At 40.2% G+C, this 15815-nt stretch overlaps 1 protein-coding gene across 11 annotated transcripts in view; it reads left to right on the top strand.

Moving 5' to 3' along the window:
* The window catches only part of ENOX1 (ecto-NOX disulfide-thiol exchanger 1), a 360126-nt gene extending 349342 nt beyond the window's left edge, over positions 1–10784 (top strand). For all 11 annotated transcript variants that reach the window (XM_064504830.1, XM_064504829.1, XM_064504833.1 and 8 more), the window contains 3 exons: positions 3361–3463; positions 6438–6523; positions 9832–10784. In XM_064504830.1, coding sequence (XP_064360900.1) covers positions 3361–3463; positions 6438–6523; positions 9832–9963 — 321 coding nt within the window. In that variant the 3' untranslated portion in view covers positions 9964–10784. The remainder of the gene's footprint in view (positions 1–3360; positions 3464–6437; positions 6524–9831) is intronic.
* Positions 10785–15815: the final 5031 nt, after the last annotated feature.

Here is a 15815-nt window from a genome sequence, read left to right as displayed (position 1 = left end):
ACCTGTTAAAGGAGACTGCTTAAGGCCTCAGAAAATAGTATTTGCCAAATAGAGGATGGTCCCCAGGAAAAAAAAAAAAGAAAAGAAAAGAAAAGAAATACTGTAACGCAGTATATCTTAAGTAATTTTCCTCAGGCACCTGGTGATCATTACCTTTTGCTCATGTCAGAGAAGTGACCTGTTTGCTTCCATTCAGAGGTTTTTCCTATTAGTTATTGCCTCTTTCACCTTTATGCTCTTAAAAGTCTTGTTGCTGTTCATTGTAGTAGTACCTCTAAAAATGTGCAAATTAACTGCATGAGAGCAAGTTGTAGAGGCTTTGCAACTACCAGATTTGCCCCTACAGTGTATAGTCAGATATCTAAGGTTTTCAGTTATATTATAACTAGCCTAGTTTCTGGATGAATTATCAGCTGAGGTTTTTTTCAGACACAGGTATGCCCATTTCTCTTAAATCATTGTTAATTCCTACCAACATTGCTATTGAATCTTTTGTCTGACCACTCACAGCTGCTCTAGATTTTCTCATGGCCTGTGCAAGCTTGTTTTGGCAGCTGAATATGTCAGAATTGTCCAATTTATCATCTTGCGAGAGGCTGGCAGTCTTGGATGGCAGAAACATCCCCTTTTCAAACCTCCAAGCACCTGCAACCTTCTTCTCAAGCCAATCTTTTGCTGAAGCTACCTTTGCCACTCTTATTTTCCTCAGGATACCCTACAACAAATTTTTTACTCTTTTATTCTCCACATCAACATACAACTAAGGTAGACTTGGTGTGACTTCCTTTAGCATCCATTTACACTGTCCTATAAATCATACAAAAAGTTCTGCACAGGCTCGAATCTAGCCATTAAATGAGAATCCATCTGTTCGTTGCTCCCAATGGGAATATAGTTTCTTTCTCTGCATCACTGCTTGACAAAACTTCTAATCCCATCTGAAACTGCTTGTGTGTTGTGTTTGGGGCCTGTTATATCAAATACTTATCTCTCTGTTCTCTCCTTCCCCTCTCAGGAATTGTTATTTTTAGACTGCTTTTCTATCTCTGACAGAGTCAAAAGTTACATCTTAACCTGTATAAGCTTTGGTGCCATATGTTGCTCTGCTCTTCTGCTCTAGTATCCAGAAATCTGCCATCCAGTTCTGTTATTCTGGTCCCTAACCTCCTTGCCATTGCTTCCCCTATGGAAAAATTCATTTGAACGCTATTTTTTATATCTGTTTTCCCTCTCAGTTTTGTTTCACTGTTCCTGCATGTCATGGCCAGCAGCAGATGAGTATTTACCTTAGCCTTTGGTTGTATCAGGAGGGGAACTGACAGAACTAGCCAACTTAGAGCACCTGTTTCTGCTGGTATAATGTGCCTTGCTCATTACAGCACTACAGGATTGTTAGTGTCAAGGTGATTTTGCTGCCAGAGAGCTCAGGCACAGCATTATTTTAAGAGTGCATCACTGCAACTCTCGAACTGCAGACTCCATCCTGCCTGTGGGTATCTAACTCCGTGCTATAAGGTTCCTTTTGCAGCCAAGGAGGAAAATGAAATAGGCACCTCTAAGGTGTAATTTATTTCATCATAAAGTAAATAATTAAAATACATCACTCTAAAATTGACGATTTATTTTCTATTGACTGAAAAGACAGTGTAGGGTGAGTGTCTCATATGTACACAGTTACACATAGATGTCTCCATCTGGCCAGGAGACACGGCTCAGTTGGCCACTACAGCTGCAGCAAACCTAAGGTGATTCAATGCATCTTACTCCTTTTTCACTGTGGGCTAAGGTCAGTCAGAGTCCCTGGTTTGCTGGGGGCTCAGGATACACACACTCAGATGCACACACAGACTCTTAACTGACACATGGCAACTTACTCCACTTCACAGCGTGAGGGAACATTTGAACCCACAAAGCATCTGAGCCATCAGGCACTGTGTATTGGGGAGCTGCTCCTTGGAGACAGCCTATAAAGAGCATCGAGTACATCACCAGGGTAGAGGAGGGGCAGATTAAATTGAGAGCAAGGAATTGCCTCACTCTTTTTGCCATTCTCAGACTGTAAAGTCCAATTCATCTCTAGAGAGACACATTTCCCGCATTTTAGGTCTTCTTCTTTTTTTCAGTATGGACTATTCATACCTCCAGAAATGCCCTAGAGACACCCAAGTCCAAAGTCTCTCCTTTGCTGCCAGAAAAGCTTTCCAGGAATTCTGGAGCAAGGCACTGCCCCAAGTGCTTGTTCTACATTGGCCCCATCATTACACCAAGTGGTGCAAATCTGCCTCCATTTAAGGCTGCCGGGTCCCATGCCCCCTCCAGCTGCGTACAGCACCCCTGGTCTCCCTCAGCCAGAAACAGGAGCACTGTTCCTGCACAGCCCCACCACACACCACCATATCTCCAGCCCCATGCTCTCTGCCTTCCAGGTTTTGCAAGGAACTGCTGAGCATTTTACAGAGCAGATGTAGCAGCATGAGTCACTGCCTCACCAAGGAATGAGTTACTGCGTATCAGTTGCTCCATGGAAACAGCTCATGTATATGCTTGGATATTGTGCGATGCACTGTGAGGCCACTTACGTGCCTCTGAAATAGAGATAATTTGTTTACTTCACATATGCCCAAGAGAAGAGCAGTCTGTGTCACACAACTGCCGGGGTACTTCTGATGAAGCATCTAGCACATGAGAGCTTGGCTGAGATTTGGACAGGTCAGGCCACCAGATTCTGTGGAAATTGGAGCTCAGAGAAGGAGCCTTAACTTGCTTCTCCATAAGACTTACTCCTTTTAGACCTCAAAACAAGGTGACTGCATGCAAGCTGCCTGTTAGGAATGCTCCCTGAAATATGCCAACTCCCAAAACGTGCCTGGGAATTGTTTGGGACAGGGGCATGCACCATGGCGGGCACTGGTCTAAGAGTATAACAGGGTAGACGGTTGTGCTCTAGTAGCTAGAAACATTGCTACTGACTGTTGAATTTACTCCTTTAGCTGTAGCTGAATGTTTCCAGCCACGTTCCCTAGTGGCAGTCTATGTTTACAGCTTTAATAGCTATAAAACTGGTGTTTTCTGACCATCCCTAGACATTATGGCACATTTTTCAAGCCATCCAAATGAAGCACTAGCAACAAAGTTAGCACTTACTCCATAAAAGAAATTTCTGTTCCAGCAGCTCTGGGGGAAAAAGTGCTTCCAAAAATGTCTCAATATTCTGCAAACAAATCAATTATTTATAATTGTCTTGTCTTTAGATGTAAATTAAAGTAATAATCTTTTTTACAAAGTTGATAAGAAGCAGACAGATTTAACTGAAGTAAATGAAACCTACATGAGTACCTGTTTTCTTTTTAAATTTTATAGGAAATCAATGTTTTGACAGTAGCATTGGTGAACCAAGACAGAGAAAAAAACTCTGAGAAACGAAGCCCCGGTCTAAAATCAGAGAAAGAGGCACTATTAATAGGTAAGATAACCAAAGAGAAGTTTTTTTGACAAGCCACCTTTTAGCACGTTTTTGTTTTGCATATGTGTTTGCGTGCATCTTTGCTTTAAAAAAAATTTAAAAAAGGAGACTCCTATTTTTCATCTGGACTCAGAATGGTTTTCAGTAAAAGAAATCCTGAAATACAAGTGAACTTCTCTTTGCCAAAAATTCTGCAGACTTTAATGAAAGGATCTGGGATATGAAGAAAATTTCAGGACCTACATTTAGACTTGTATGAAGACTGTATTTACACTGAGATTTAACAGGCTAGAACTGTATAATTTATCATCCGATCATCGGATAAAATGGTGAGGGAGAAAGGGATGGCAACAATATCGGCAAGCTATCAAGCAAAAATATGTGTAGTGGAAGTATTAAGCAAGCCAGATTTACGCTTTTGACATTAGGTGAGGGAATTAGTGATATGAATATTTATAAAGAATACCACAAAGACTGTCACATCCTTCACCTAAAATTAAAACCTTTAAAATAAACTCTTCAAGAGTGCCTTAAAATTAAAAGCTTATAGGCAGTAGACCAGCTAATTGCCATCTACCATTTAGCCACACAAGAATGCGAGCTGTACCCTGCTGCCCTTGGAGGGAACACGACCCACGTAAATCAGTGTGTGTCTTGCACTTGGTTTCAGTGGGGCAGGTTTTCATGGAGCCTAAAGGCGCAGGGTCCAAAGTGCTCCCTAGGGCATGATTGCCGTTTACCAGAACACTCACCTAAAAGAGCAGGTTTCATTTCATTGGTTTGGGCCTTTTCACAAAATCAGCTCTATCCCACTAGATGAGAGCTACAAAACCACCTAGATTTGTTTAAATACAATCCATGTGTGCCTGCTAAGCACCAGGAAAGTTGATGAGATATGGAATCACAGAATTCAGACCAAAAAGGTCATTTGAAAGTGAAGAACATATGTAAATGTTTAAAAGTCTCCATACAAAACAGGAAACTTCCTGTGACTGGTGAGATGTAGTACAGTGGGATTATATAGAAAAGTAAAAATGGATTTTGGCTGTTAGTTTAAATTTTGGAACTTTAATTTGTAATGGACAGTATTTGATTTGTTCACAGATTACTTACATTAGACGGGTAGGTAGGATGGGATTCTAAGAACAGGATATAGAATTTTTCTTCTCTAGATCACCCATTATTTTATTTTAACAAATGGTGGCAGTGCCCTGAAGCAGGTACCATCTACTAGCTATCCAGTGGCACACCCAGATAAACAGTGTAATCTCAGTGCAGTTGTTACTGGTTGTAAAATCCGCACAACTGGCTTGGTTTTATAGTTCAAAGGCAAAAGATTGTTCAAGATGGAAACTTCACTTTACCTCTTCCTCTGAGGCATGTTCAGGCATGGCAGGGGAAGACCATGCCCTGCCTCCATCCATTCACTACGTTTATCCATATTTTACAAGTGTTAATATTATCTTCGAGGAAAAAGAATATGAAAGAAAAACAGAATTGCTAAAAAGTTATCACAGAATTCCACTCAATAACTACAAAATATTTTAAAGTAACTTTTTCTTTGCATTATATGAAATAACTAGCTTTGAACATCCTGAACTGAAAAGTTTTAGGCACATGCATTGCAAATGCAATGCCACTGGCAAAATGTGATTTGAATACAAATTGGAGTTCCAGTCAACCCACCCAAGTGTGATGGTCTTGACTTTTGCCTCGAGAGCACTTATGTGTGTGCCTGTGGTCACACAAAGCACGAGGAAGGCAACGGCTGCTAGGACTTGCCACGATATAAAATTAAACACGTGATTTCTGCCTTTTCAGGGTCATAAGTTTGTAAATGCTATTGGAAAAATGAGAGTGGAAAGAAGGCGTTCTTTGCAAAGCTGGTCTAAAATGAGTCTAATTTCGCTTATCATTTTCAACCATTGCCAGTATTTGGGAAAAACTGAAATCCAAGATTATCCTAATTCATTCAGCATCAAGAAAGCCATATGGCCTGCAGTACACAAGATACAGTGACCCATTTTTGTCATTTGTAAGCATTTTTAATCCTGGTGTTTACGCTTTAAATATAAGGAACTTCGCCTAGGGTGGTTCAGTTAAGAAACCCATCCAAACAGAATTCAAAATATTTGCTCTGATTCTTACAGTTCAACTCTCCCCAAGCAGCAAGCACCACACATGCCATTTTCTATTCTCACTGTTTGTTTAAAGAAGGATAAATCAGATAATATTTTTAATAGTAATTCCAATACCCCCAATCCTGTTTCCTCTGCTTATCACTATTATGCTGTCACTTGATTTTCACTGCAGAAAAAATCTCTAGACTTTGATCCTGACTCCTCCTCGACCACTTTTATTCCCGTACCTTTTAAAATGAGTCTGTAAATAACAATGAAGACAGACATAACTGTCTCTCTTTTAAGGAAAAATAAATAAGTAAGTATGTCAGAAAGGATTTGTGTTTTCTTCAGCAGCAGTTGGGGTAATATGGATTAAACACTTTTCATAACCAGCATCAGCGTAATTACTAGAAAAATTTGAGGGAGTGAGGTTTCTGACACAATTATATGAAACGTTTTCACAACAGAGCATCCAGTGAAGAGGAAAAAAGCAATAATTTTACCATTACAATATCCACAATTTTATATTGGTAAATCAAGCATAAAATTGGTAGTTGAAATGCTTCCAGCAAGTCTTTGTTTAGAAATTCCTTTATTCATCAGTATATTATCTTGGTCACTTACTTGCTAACTGCTGTCATTCCTGAAGATGAGCTATTGTGTTTACCATGTTATTATGACTGTATTAAAAATGTGCCATTTTCTTATGTTTATTCGGTTGTGTAAGAAAAGTAAGTATCATAATTCATACTGAAAAACCTGCAAGAACAAACAATTCAGAATTATTTTGCTTATTTTAATGATATATTGTCTGAGGTAATTTCAGTACCGTGCATTTGTTTTTAATACAGGTATCATATCCACCTTTCTTCACGTCCACCCTTTTGGAGCCAACATAGAATATCTTTGGTCTTATATGCAGCAGTTGGACTCTAGGGTAAAAAAATTTAATCAAAATCTGTTTTCTCTATAGAAATATTGTATTATTCTTTACTGCAGGTTAAACTCTTCGTGAGTTTCCATTAGAAAGATAATGGGATATGGGGCTTGGGGGTTTGCAGTCTTTATTCATTCGCAAATTACAATGCACGTGCTTGTGCTGAGGTCCTTTGCTTTGCATTGCTTAGCTATTCATTGTGGCAAAGAAGAACAGAGTTTTAAATGGCAAAGATTAGTAGCAGATTTTATGACACATGACCCTGAAATACAGCTGATAAGAAAGAAAGCAGGACAAGAGGGAGGAGAAGCTATGGCCATTAAACTGTGGAGAGTTTTAGGAGAATATTCCTTATTCTTCTAAAAGTCGTTGATCATTAGACACACTGAACATGTGAACACTCAGAGACACATGAATGAACCATGAAAAATGCCCTTCCTCTCCACAGGGAAGTGGGGAGGGCTTGATAAAGAAATTGGCTGACCTATTGCTAAAATCAGAGAAGCTACGGCCAGCACTGAGGTGAGGCCAACACACTGCAGTGCTCAAAGTGTTTCCTCATGCACTGGTTCATACAGTCTACTATCTATAGGTACCATGAGGACAAGATTCTTCGACTTATTTTCAATATCTACTGTAGGATGAGATGAATCAAGCCCCAAAAGTCCTCATTTCTCTCCACTGAATATAAAGCAAGTGAAAAGCACCGCCATGAAATAGACACCTTTGATCAGGTGAATGCTACTCTGAATGCTAAACAATAGCTCTGCAAAGACGACTAGATTAGAAATGTTCCTCTGCCTAGATGTTTCTTTGAATCTCCATATAATGGCCTACTTAGCACAGTTTGAGTCAAATCCTACAGCTCTTTATGCAGCCAGATCTCCTAAATTGCACTGAAGTTACTTAACAGATTCTGCTAAGGCACAGCTCTGATCTACCGTGTACATCTGCCAATACTTCCCCTGGACATGGGGATGATGGTGCTTGCCCAGATCTTGTGATATGGAGTCAGAATGCAGCTTTCTGTGCACCTGTGCTTAGAAAGCAAGTGGTACTCCTTGTGCACTGCTGGTTAGACCCAATTCCATTGATCCTGGTAATGTTTTGCTTGTGAATACTGCCTCCAGCCTTTCCAACCATAGCCAAGATAACCTCCATCTGCTTTGATGGGCTTCTTCATGCCTCTGAAGGAGCCTTCCTCTGTTTCCATACAGAAATGTATAAATAAAATCAGAGGAGATCCTGAGATGGAAGGCCACTGGAAATAACAGAGGTTGATGGAGAAGGGAGGGAGGAAGGTGAACCTCTTTGCACTTGCCTCTGGCTGTGACAGCTCAGGTTTGCCAGTGCTTCACAGTCCACTGTTAGCCACAAGGAGAGGGTAGTAAGAAGGGGTGAGGAGCTGGCAAATTTCAATTGAAAACTTTTTTTGATTTATCAAGCAGTGATATTTCCAGAGCTCTTAACATCTGTAGCTGCAGCACTTCCTCTTCCGCTTCACTATTCTGTGTCTCAGCCAGACATGCAACTTCCTTCATCTTGTCTCCAGTTCCTGCAGCACCCAATCTGCCAAATTTCGGTGTTCATCCTTCAAGTCCTTCCTTAACCCACAGCTTTTTGGCTAAGTTTCAACTGCTTGTCCCACTCACTGGCTACCCCTGTTCTGCAAAAATTTAAAATACTGTGCCCTTGGGCGCCAGCCCTTCTCCAGCTCTTCTCATTGCTTCTGTCCACCAAGCTCTGCTTTCTCCCACTTCAGTGCTGCAGTCCCTCCTTGTGTGTATTTGTGGGCTCTGACCTTGATTTTCTATTCATGTGAGCAGCCTGTTGGCTTCAGCGATGCTGCCAGGATAAGACCCTTACCTTGTAAATGCAGTTTTCATGGATGGGGCCTTGTCTCACACTCTCCGAGGTGTCAGTTGATCTTGCCATGTAGCTACCACCATACCTACCTGCTGCATAGTAAACCTGTGCATCAGAATTGACCTCACTGGTTTACTTTGGAAGCAACTGCTTGTAGCAACAAATTACTGTCTAATAGTGTAATCCTGAGATGCAGTCTCAGACATTAATTTCAGTTACTTTCCATGGTTAGCCTGTCATTCCTCACCTAAACAGGAATAATGTCAGCATAGCTGTGTGGGCTGAAGGTTCAGTGTAGAGCTCAGACATATTACCCAGAGGTAACTAGTTATCAGTTACTGTCATGAGAGTATGTAAAAGATGGACCTGATTACTTTGGAGCTCTAGACTGCCTGCCTACAACACTGATTTTCAGTGCCACCTTTAACAAATCATTTAATCTTTCTGCCTCACTAACCTCTGTAGGAAAATAAAAGGTGACAGATATTTTCTCACCTCCCTTGGGTGGAATAAGCTGTAATTAGCATACTTTATGTTTATACACTGCTTTGAAAATGAGACTCTCCACCATGAAAGTGTCCTACTAATATGAATAGGCAGAAATGTCAACATTGTCATGAAGCTAATCAAGCCACGGAGATATCTGTGGCAGCAGCAGCAGCAGCAGAGATTTCTTTACTGTTCCTCGCATGACCATTAATTTCGAATAAGTAGCTACAGGATCAGAATAGTTCATTTTCCGCAGCCATTCATTTCTTGAGTTCTTTACTGATTATACCAGAAAGGTTGTCTTTGTGAAAGTGTTTTCTGCAGTGAGAGCACCTTTCTCAATAGGAACGTGGCCAGGTATTAAGGTTTCAAGACCATAAAAAAATACTCTGAGTCATGCTGAGTCAGGACCTTCACTGCTCAGTTATCTGGGGCTACTGAAGTGGGCCAAACTTGGAAAGGATGACTCCACTTAGTCTCTAAGTAGTGAAACTGAGCTGATTAAAAGTAAAGTCCTTATTTTAGGTTTCTTGCAAGAGAAAAACTGATAGAGCTAGGAGTAGAAGGATTTAAGAGCTCATAGGAGGAGAAGGAAGAATAGGGTCCCATTTGTTTCCTCTTCCACAGAAGTATACCTGAAACCATAGTTCTTAGGTGGATTTCACACAAACATTACATGACAGCAACCCTAAAATAGCAATATCTCCCTGCTATTGTCATTCTTTTACAGTGGGATTCTGCTTACAAAAACAGAATCATTCCTGCAAGGAATTTGCACTTACTTTGGAGCTTGGAAATTCAGATATCAGACTAAGGCTTAAAATATTAATAATGATCAGCTTTGTTTTCATCTTCCCTGGAAATTTTTTTTCTTATTTCTGTTCTCTGTGTTTCCTCTTTCCAGTCTCCAGGGCAGTTTTCTCACTTTATTTTTACCTTTCTCTCTTTCCTAGATCTCTGCAAATGAGATAGAAATGCTTTTGATGAGACTGCCACGCATGTTTAAACAAGAATTCACTGGGGTAGGAGCAACACTGGAAAAGAGGTGGAAGTTTTGTGCCTTTGAAGGAATTAAAACTATCTGACTGTGACTAGTAATGAAGCTATGCAGAATAAGAATTCCTAGAGCATGGCAGGGTTACAAAGTATTAAAGTAAGAAATTTGGGTTTTGGCACATAGTAGTATGTTTTCAAAGTTATCCAAGCCTAATTTTAGTTACATTTGTGACGTTCTCTTGTGAGTGGAAATGTAGTTGTGCATCAGTTCCTAAAATAAAATAATTTTTTTAAAAAGTTTCAAAATGTGACAGATCTGTTTCCTATGAAAACTGAAGAAAGATGCCACAGTCATAATGATTTCAAGATACTACATGTCCTACATCTAAGAAAAGCTCATTGAGCAAACAGTTAAGGAGAAAGATTGCCCAGTTACGGTCGCTAAATTACAGCGATGTATACGTAATATGTAGTAGAACTCATCAAATTATGTTACTGAAAGTTCTTTCCATTTAGTAAGAAAATTAAGTACCTTTGCAGTGAGGAAAAGCATACCAAAAGAAAACTTGAAGATGTGTCTGAAGTTATTGTATTTTGTAGATTAAGTTATATGCTGTACCAGGGATTTTTGCCTTATTGAAAGAGGCCTGAAAATGTGATTGGAGTCCTCAAGAATGCTTTATCAAGAATATTATTTTTCTAATGTAACTATTCTCCATTACAAGTTCTTTTAACATGGATTGCATATCAATTTTCATAAACATGTAAATAAGGAGGAAACCAGTGTTACTGTATTGTATTTGGTATGTAACATTCAGGTTTATGCATCAAAATAAATATTCAGTTGCATTACTGTTACAAATTTTATAGCAGATATATTAATTTTTATCAATAAATATGACTTCTATCATATTGTTTGTAAGTTTTTCTTCTGATGTTCTTGAATTCTTATCAATCGAACAAGAGTCTCCTGGCATTTGTCTTTCTGCTACTTAAGCTATTAATTTCAAATGTCTTGGTTAAATTTATTGGGAATCAAAAAAGACCCTGCAATATTAGCTAGAATAAAAAGAATTACAGTTATTGCTGGAGGAAGCATCAGCATGGAGCTTTGTTGAACTGAACATATTTCATTTTGCTTTTCAGACAAGGAGCCAGGTTGAAAACAAAGCACCTTTAAATTTCTCATTTGCAGTGTTGTGTTGGGTAGTCACAATGCATCCAATTAGTTATTCCTTTTAACTCCTGCTAACCTCCTGCTTTTAACTAATGCTTCTGGCCTTTGGCCAGACAAGAAATGGAATAGCGCACTTTTGGTGGTGTTCCTTAAATACCCAAGATGAAAGGTAGGTCCATTTTCCTCATTATCATTTAGGATTTACTGTCAAATGCACAGTACTCCAACACTCTTGTAGAAGCCAGCAAAAGCCCAGGAAAAGTGTGTTTGTATAAACCAAGCCAGGAGAATGTGGAAGGAGTCTCACCTCCCAGAGCATCACTTTGAAGAAGTACATCAGCACGGCACTTAGCATGGTGCTAAATGAGAAACAGCAGCCCTCTCCAAGTCACAGCTCTGCATGGGCAGAGGAGCCAGCCACACAAGGCAGTCCCTGTAGAGCAGAGCACCTACAACAGGAAATATGGCAAATCACAACAGATGCAGGGAGTATCCAGATACACATCAGAGTGCTGCTTCTCACAGGTTCTTCAATAAGCAGTAATTAGTGTCAAATGCAATTAGTCATGAAGAAACTTTCTTATTTGGCTGTTAGCAATTACTGCTTTAGGATCTATTTCTCTCCTGGCATGTACCTAGATAGAGAAATAATAAATGAAATCTTAACTGTGCACAAAAGGGAAAAAGAAACAGATTTAGCAGATCTATTACGAGAGAAAATTATGCTTTCAGCCAGTACACACAAAATTGTTTTTTTAAAGAACGTGCACCTCCATTATGGTTGCTTCAGTAGCTGTATTAAGGTAAGTTACTCAGGTGAAGCTAATAATTATATGCCAGTTATGTTAATGAAAATTAACTAGTTCAATCCAAATAGCAACTCCTTCTTTTCTTGTGACCATACAGATCTAGGAATAATTCAAGCAACAATGTGTTAGGTCTGATAGTTCTTATTTAAGTACTATAACATAAATCTGTATGAATGGCACTTAGACTGAGGAAAGAGATGTGAGAAAACTTTCACTTAAGCTTTCTTCATGCTATACTTACTCATTACATCCTCTCCTCCTCCCTTTGTCCTTATGTCCTCCTTTTCTTTCCCCTTCTTTAGATTATCCCTTCTCCCATAAAACTGCATCCATCCCAGACAGCCACAAAATATTTTTAAATTGACAGGACACTATCACCATTTTTGTTCTGCTTGTGTTTTCTACTCCTTTTTCCTTCATAGGTCTTCCTGCTTGTCTGAACCGTAATCACTAAAGGAGAGGCAATTTTTAGTTCTTGTGTAGGACGAAACAAAAGAGAACCTCCTTGACTGGCCTTTAGATACCACCTTAAAAGATCTGAACATTAAGACTAAATAGCATGCAGGCATCCTGCAGTATTGTAAAGTATGTAGGCCATTATGCATGCTTAGCCTTGTATTTAGTTTTACCAGTCAGAATGGGATTGTCAGCTGAGAACTTGAAACTAGTGATGACCCTCAGCAGGATCAAGCTGGGCCTCAGAATTGGCCTTGAAGTCAAGTGGTCAGTGGCTTTGGGGGGAAATGGATGAAAATGCTCAGCTCCATCACTTAGCTGCTGAAATGTCCAGGTGATGGGTCTTGGACGATTCAGGTGGGAGTCCTAAAAGTGATATGATGGAAAGGGAGCCACTTTTGAAAGATGTCTCCTGAAGATATATTACTGATATGTGGAGAAGATGGTGATGTTCTGCAAGCCCATGTTAAATTAAGGCGATGTGCCCTTTAGCCAGCTGGTCTGAGCAGTGGTGGCAGTCAAACTGATGCCATTGTAGCCAAGGAGGATGGACTCCCTGTGAAGCGTATCACAGGACCTTTACGCACCCAGACCTATGCTTGTGAGTGACAGTGCACTTCCTAGCATTGCAGGGCATTGCAGCAAAGCAACTTGTGAAAATGGCAGGAGGTGATGTTTCTGATAAAAAAGAGGTCAATATAATAGAATAGTACTCAGTGTCTAATTGACCCTAGCCTGTTGACTAGAACAGAGGCTCAGTCAGCTTCAGGAAAAGTCAGTGTGCTCTCCACCAGGGAGAGGAAGATGTTGAGGTAGCCAAGTGGTACTCAGTGAAATGAGGCAGTGAAGGAGCTAAGGCAGGTTTCTCCAACTGAGTCATGCTGAAGGAAGCCAGCATAGGCTGGCACATCTTTGGCAAAGACTCAAAGCCCTGTACAGCAAGAGCAGGATCTTCACAACAGTAGTGGAGCAAAATCAAGGAAAGGAGAGGCCAAAGAGACAGCACAGCACCAGGCTAACCACGAGCTCACAAGGTGAGACTATGCAATGGCCTGGCATACAGCTGCAAGATAGGGCAGAAGGCTGTAGTGACCTCTCCTCTTCTCAAACAGGGACCGGTGAAGCAGGAGAAGATCTGGTTTCCTGCTGACCAAACATGTCAAAGATATTTTGCAGGGAGTCCTTAGACCAGCTGGCCCAAACTCCTGGTCTCTCAAGGATGCTTTTTAGCTCATCTTCGGCTTTGAGTTGTCTTGGAGTGGTAGCAGAATTGATTTCCCTCTGCCTGTAAATATGCCATGTGGACATACCATGTAGATAGGGCTGGAGTTTAGAGGGACGGCCTCTGAACTGCACTGTACTTGATTCCCCTTTGAAGACTTAAGAGATTCACTGTGCAAAACTCCCTGGATGAATGTGGATTTTGCCCTGCACATTCAAGAGAGAGGAGGAGGTGTAACTTCTCTAATAAATGGCATTTTATGCCCACAGGAGATATGCTGTGTGATGAAAGCTACACTACCGCCATAGCAAAAAAGGAAATTTCTAATATCACCTTGTGCTATTGCACATAGTGGAGCCTAATTTTTTGTTAAAGTGTGCATGTTTCAGGTGAAACTTGCATGTTCACAACTGCCAGACCATCTCATTCACTTACAGAATAGCCATACTGAGATTTAGAGAAAAATCCTGTATCAAGCTATGCTATATTTAGTTTACACATCCTATACAGTAAATGCTACAGAATCTAAAGTCAAAAACCTTTGCTTTAAAAGCAAACCATCTCTAGATGGTTTGTTTAAGCCAAAATTTTGGCCTTGCAAGCATTGTTTTATTTAAAATCAGAATAGTTTTGAAAATGAAGGTTAGCTTGACAAAAATGTTCTGCACCGATGCAGGTTGATTTGGGAAGGCAGGAGGGAGGTTTGGAGAGAGAAAGAGGGGAAATGAACTGGTTGTTTTGGGAGATATATTATTCTTGTGCATCCAGTAGTAGTCAGGTGAGCTATAGGACTGATGCTCATTTTGTATCATATTCTGTCCATCTCTCTGAAATAGGAGCTTAAAAGTGAATGTCAGGGTTTAACATGTGAAGTGTGAGGATTTTACTTCTTTTTCCCTGTGAAACAGTGCAGGTTTTCCTGTCCCTTGACTGTCGCTGTCATTATCCATATAAGATCTGCAGCTATTTTACCCTGACTTTTCCCCCTACGAGAACACTCTAAAGGAAGCAGCAGCAATTTATTTCTGGTTCTGTTCTGTGCAATAATTCTGTAGTCAGTCTCCTCTGGCAGCAACTGCTGAGATGCTCAGGAAAAAGGAAATCATCCTACATTTATTGGCATTAAGTGTTCAGAGCAGGACACGACCTGAAGGAAGCTGTTCCTCTTCCCAGACTCTCTGACAGCACAGCCTGCATGCCTGCTCGGAGATCCAAACGGTGACTATTTCCTTACTGAGTTGAATGTTCCTAAGGCAGGTAAGTTAATGAAAAAGCAGCCACATCAGGAAATTACACTGACAAGGTGCAGATCTGCAGCCTACGTAAACCCATTACATTGCATATATGAAAATCCTACCTTGGAAGCAGCACCAAATGGATATGAGCAGGGATCCTGTTGATCAAGCATTTTGCCTTGCACTGGGTAATAAACACTGTGCCCGCTCAGACTTCATAGGCTGTTTCCAATGTCATACTTGATCTCAATGGGGATATCTGGGGGGCAGGAAGAAGAAAGAAATGGGTATTCCTCTACACCCGGCAGAGAGCACCCCTGCAATCCTGCGACAGCCATATCGTAACCATTTCTTCAGTCTTCCAGCTGGTAAATACTTCTTGCCAATTTATGCATTTTTGTAGACATAACATTGAAGTTCAAAAGACATCATCCACTGGGACTGCTTGTATCATAGCCATGTCACAGTTAATTCTGTAGTAATCCCAAAAGCATATGGTTGATTAAAACATGTCTTCCAGCCTTAATCAAAGTTACCAAGTGAAGGAAAAGATGTGTTTTGGCTTGGTAGTTTGTTAGAAGAGATTAGTGTTCTTAAAATTGTGCCCCTGATTCCTAACTTGATTTTTTCTGGCTTCTGCTTCTAGCCAGTTTTGCTTTTCTCTGCAAGTTTAAATAATCCTTTAGTAGAGCATATTTTCCCCCTGTGAAGATATTTATACATTGTAGTCAACTTCTCAGTATTCTTTGTCATAAACTAAGCAGATTGAGCTTTTAAGTGTCTTGCTGTAAAGCATTTCTCTTCCCTCCCTCAAATCAAATGATTTGGTCATTTGATTTGAAAAGGTCAAAGCTGTGGCCTTTTTCTAATATACTTTCCAATTTTTCAACACCTGTTTTAAAATGTGAGCAGAAAAGCTGTTATGTGTATTAGACTGATCAATGCTGTATGCAGATGTGAAGTTGGGTCCCTGCTCTTACTCACCTCTGCTTCCTGTTCCTATTGGACTAACAGCTAATCACAAATGTCAAAAGGATAGACG

This window comes from Dromaius novaehollandiae, chromosome 1, assembly GCF_036370855.1.
Source record: "Dromaius novaehollandiae isolate bDroNov1 chromosome 1, bDroNov1.hap1, whole genome shotgun sequence".
Classification (NCBI taxonomy): Eukaryota; Metazoa; Chordata; class Aves; order Casuariiformes; family Dromaiidae; genus Dromaius; species Dromaius novaehollandiae.
Note: the sequence above shows the minus strand (reverse complement) of the source record. Positions and strands in the feature narration are given on the sequence as shown.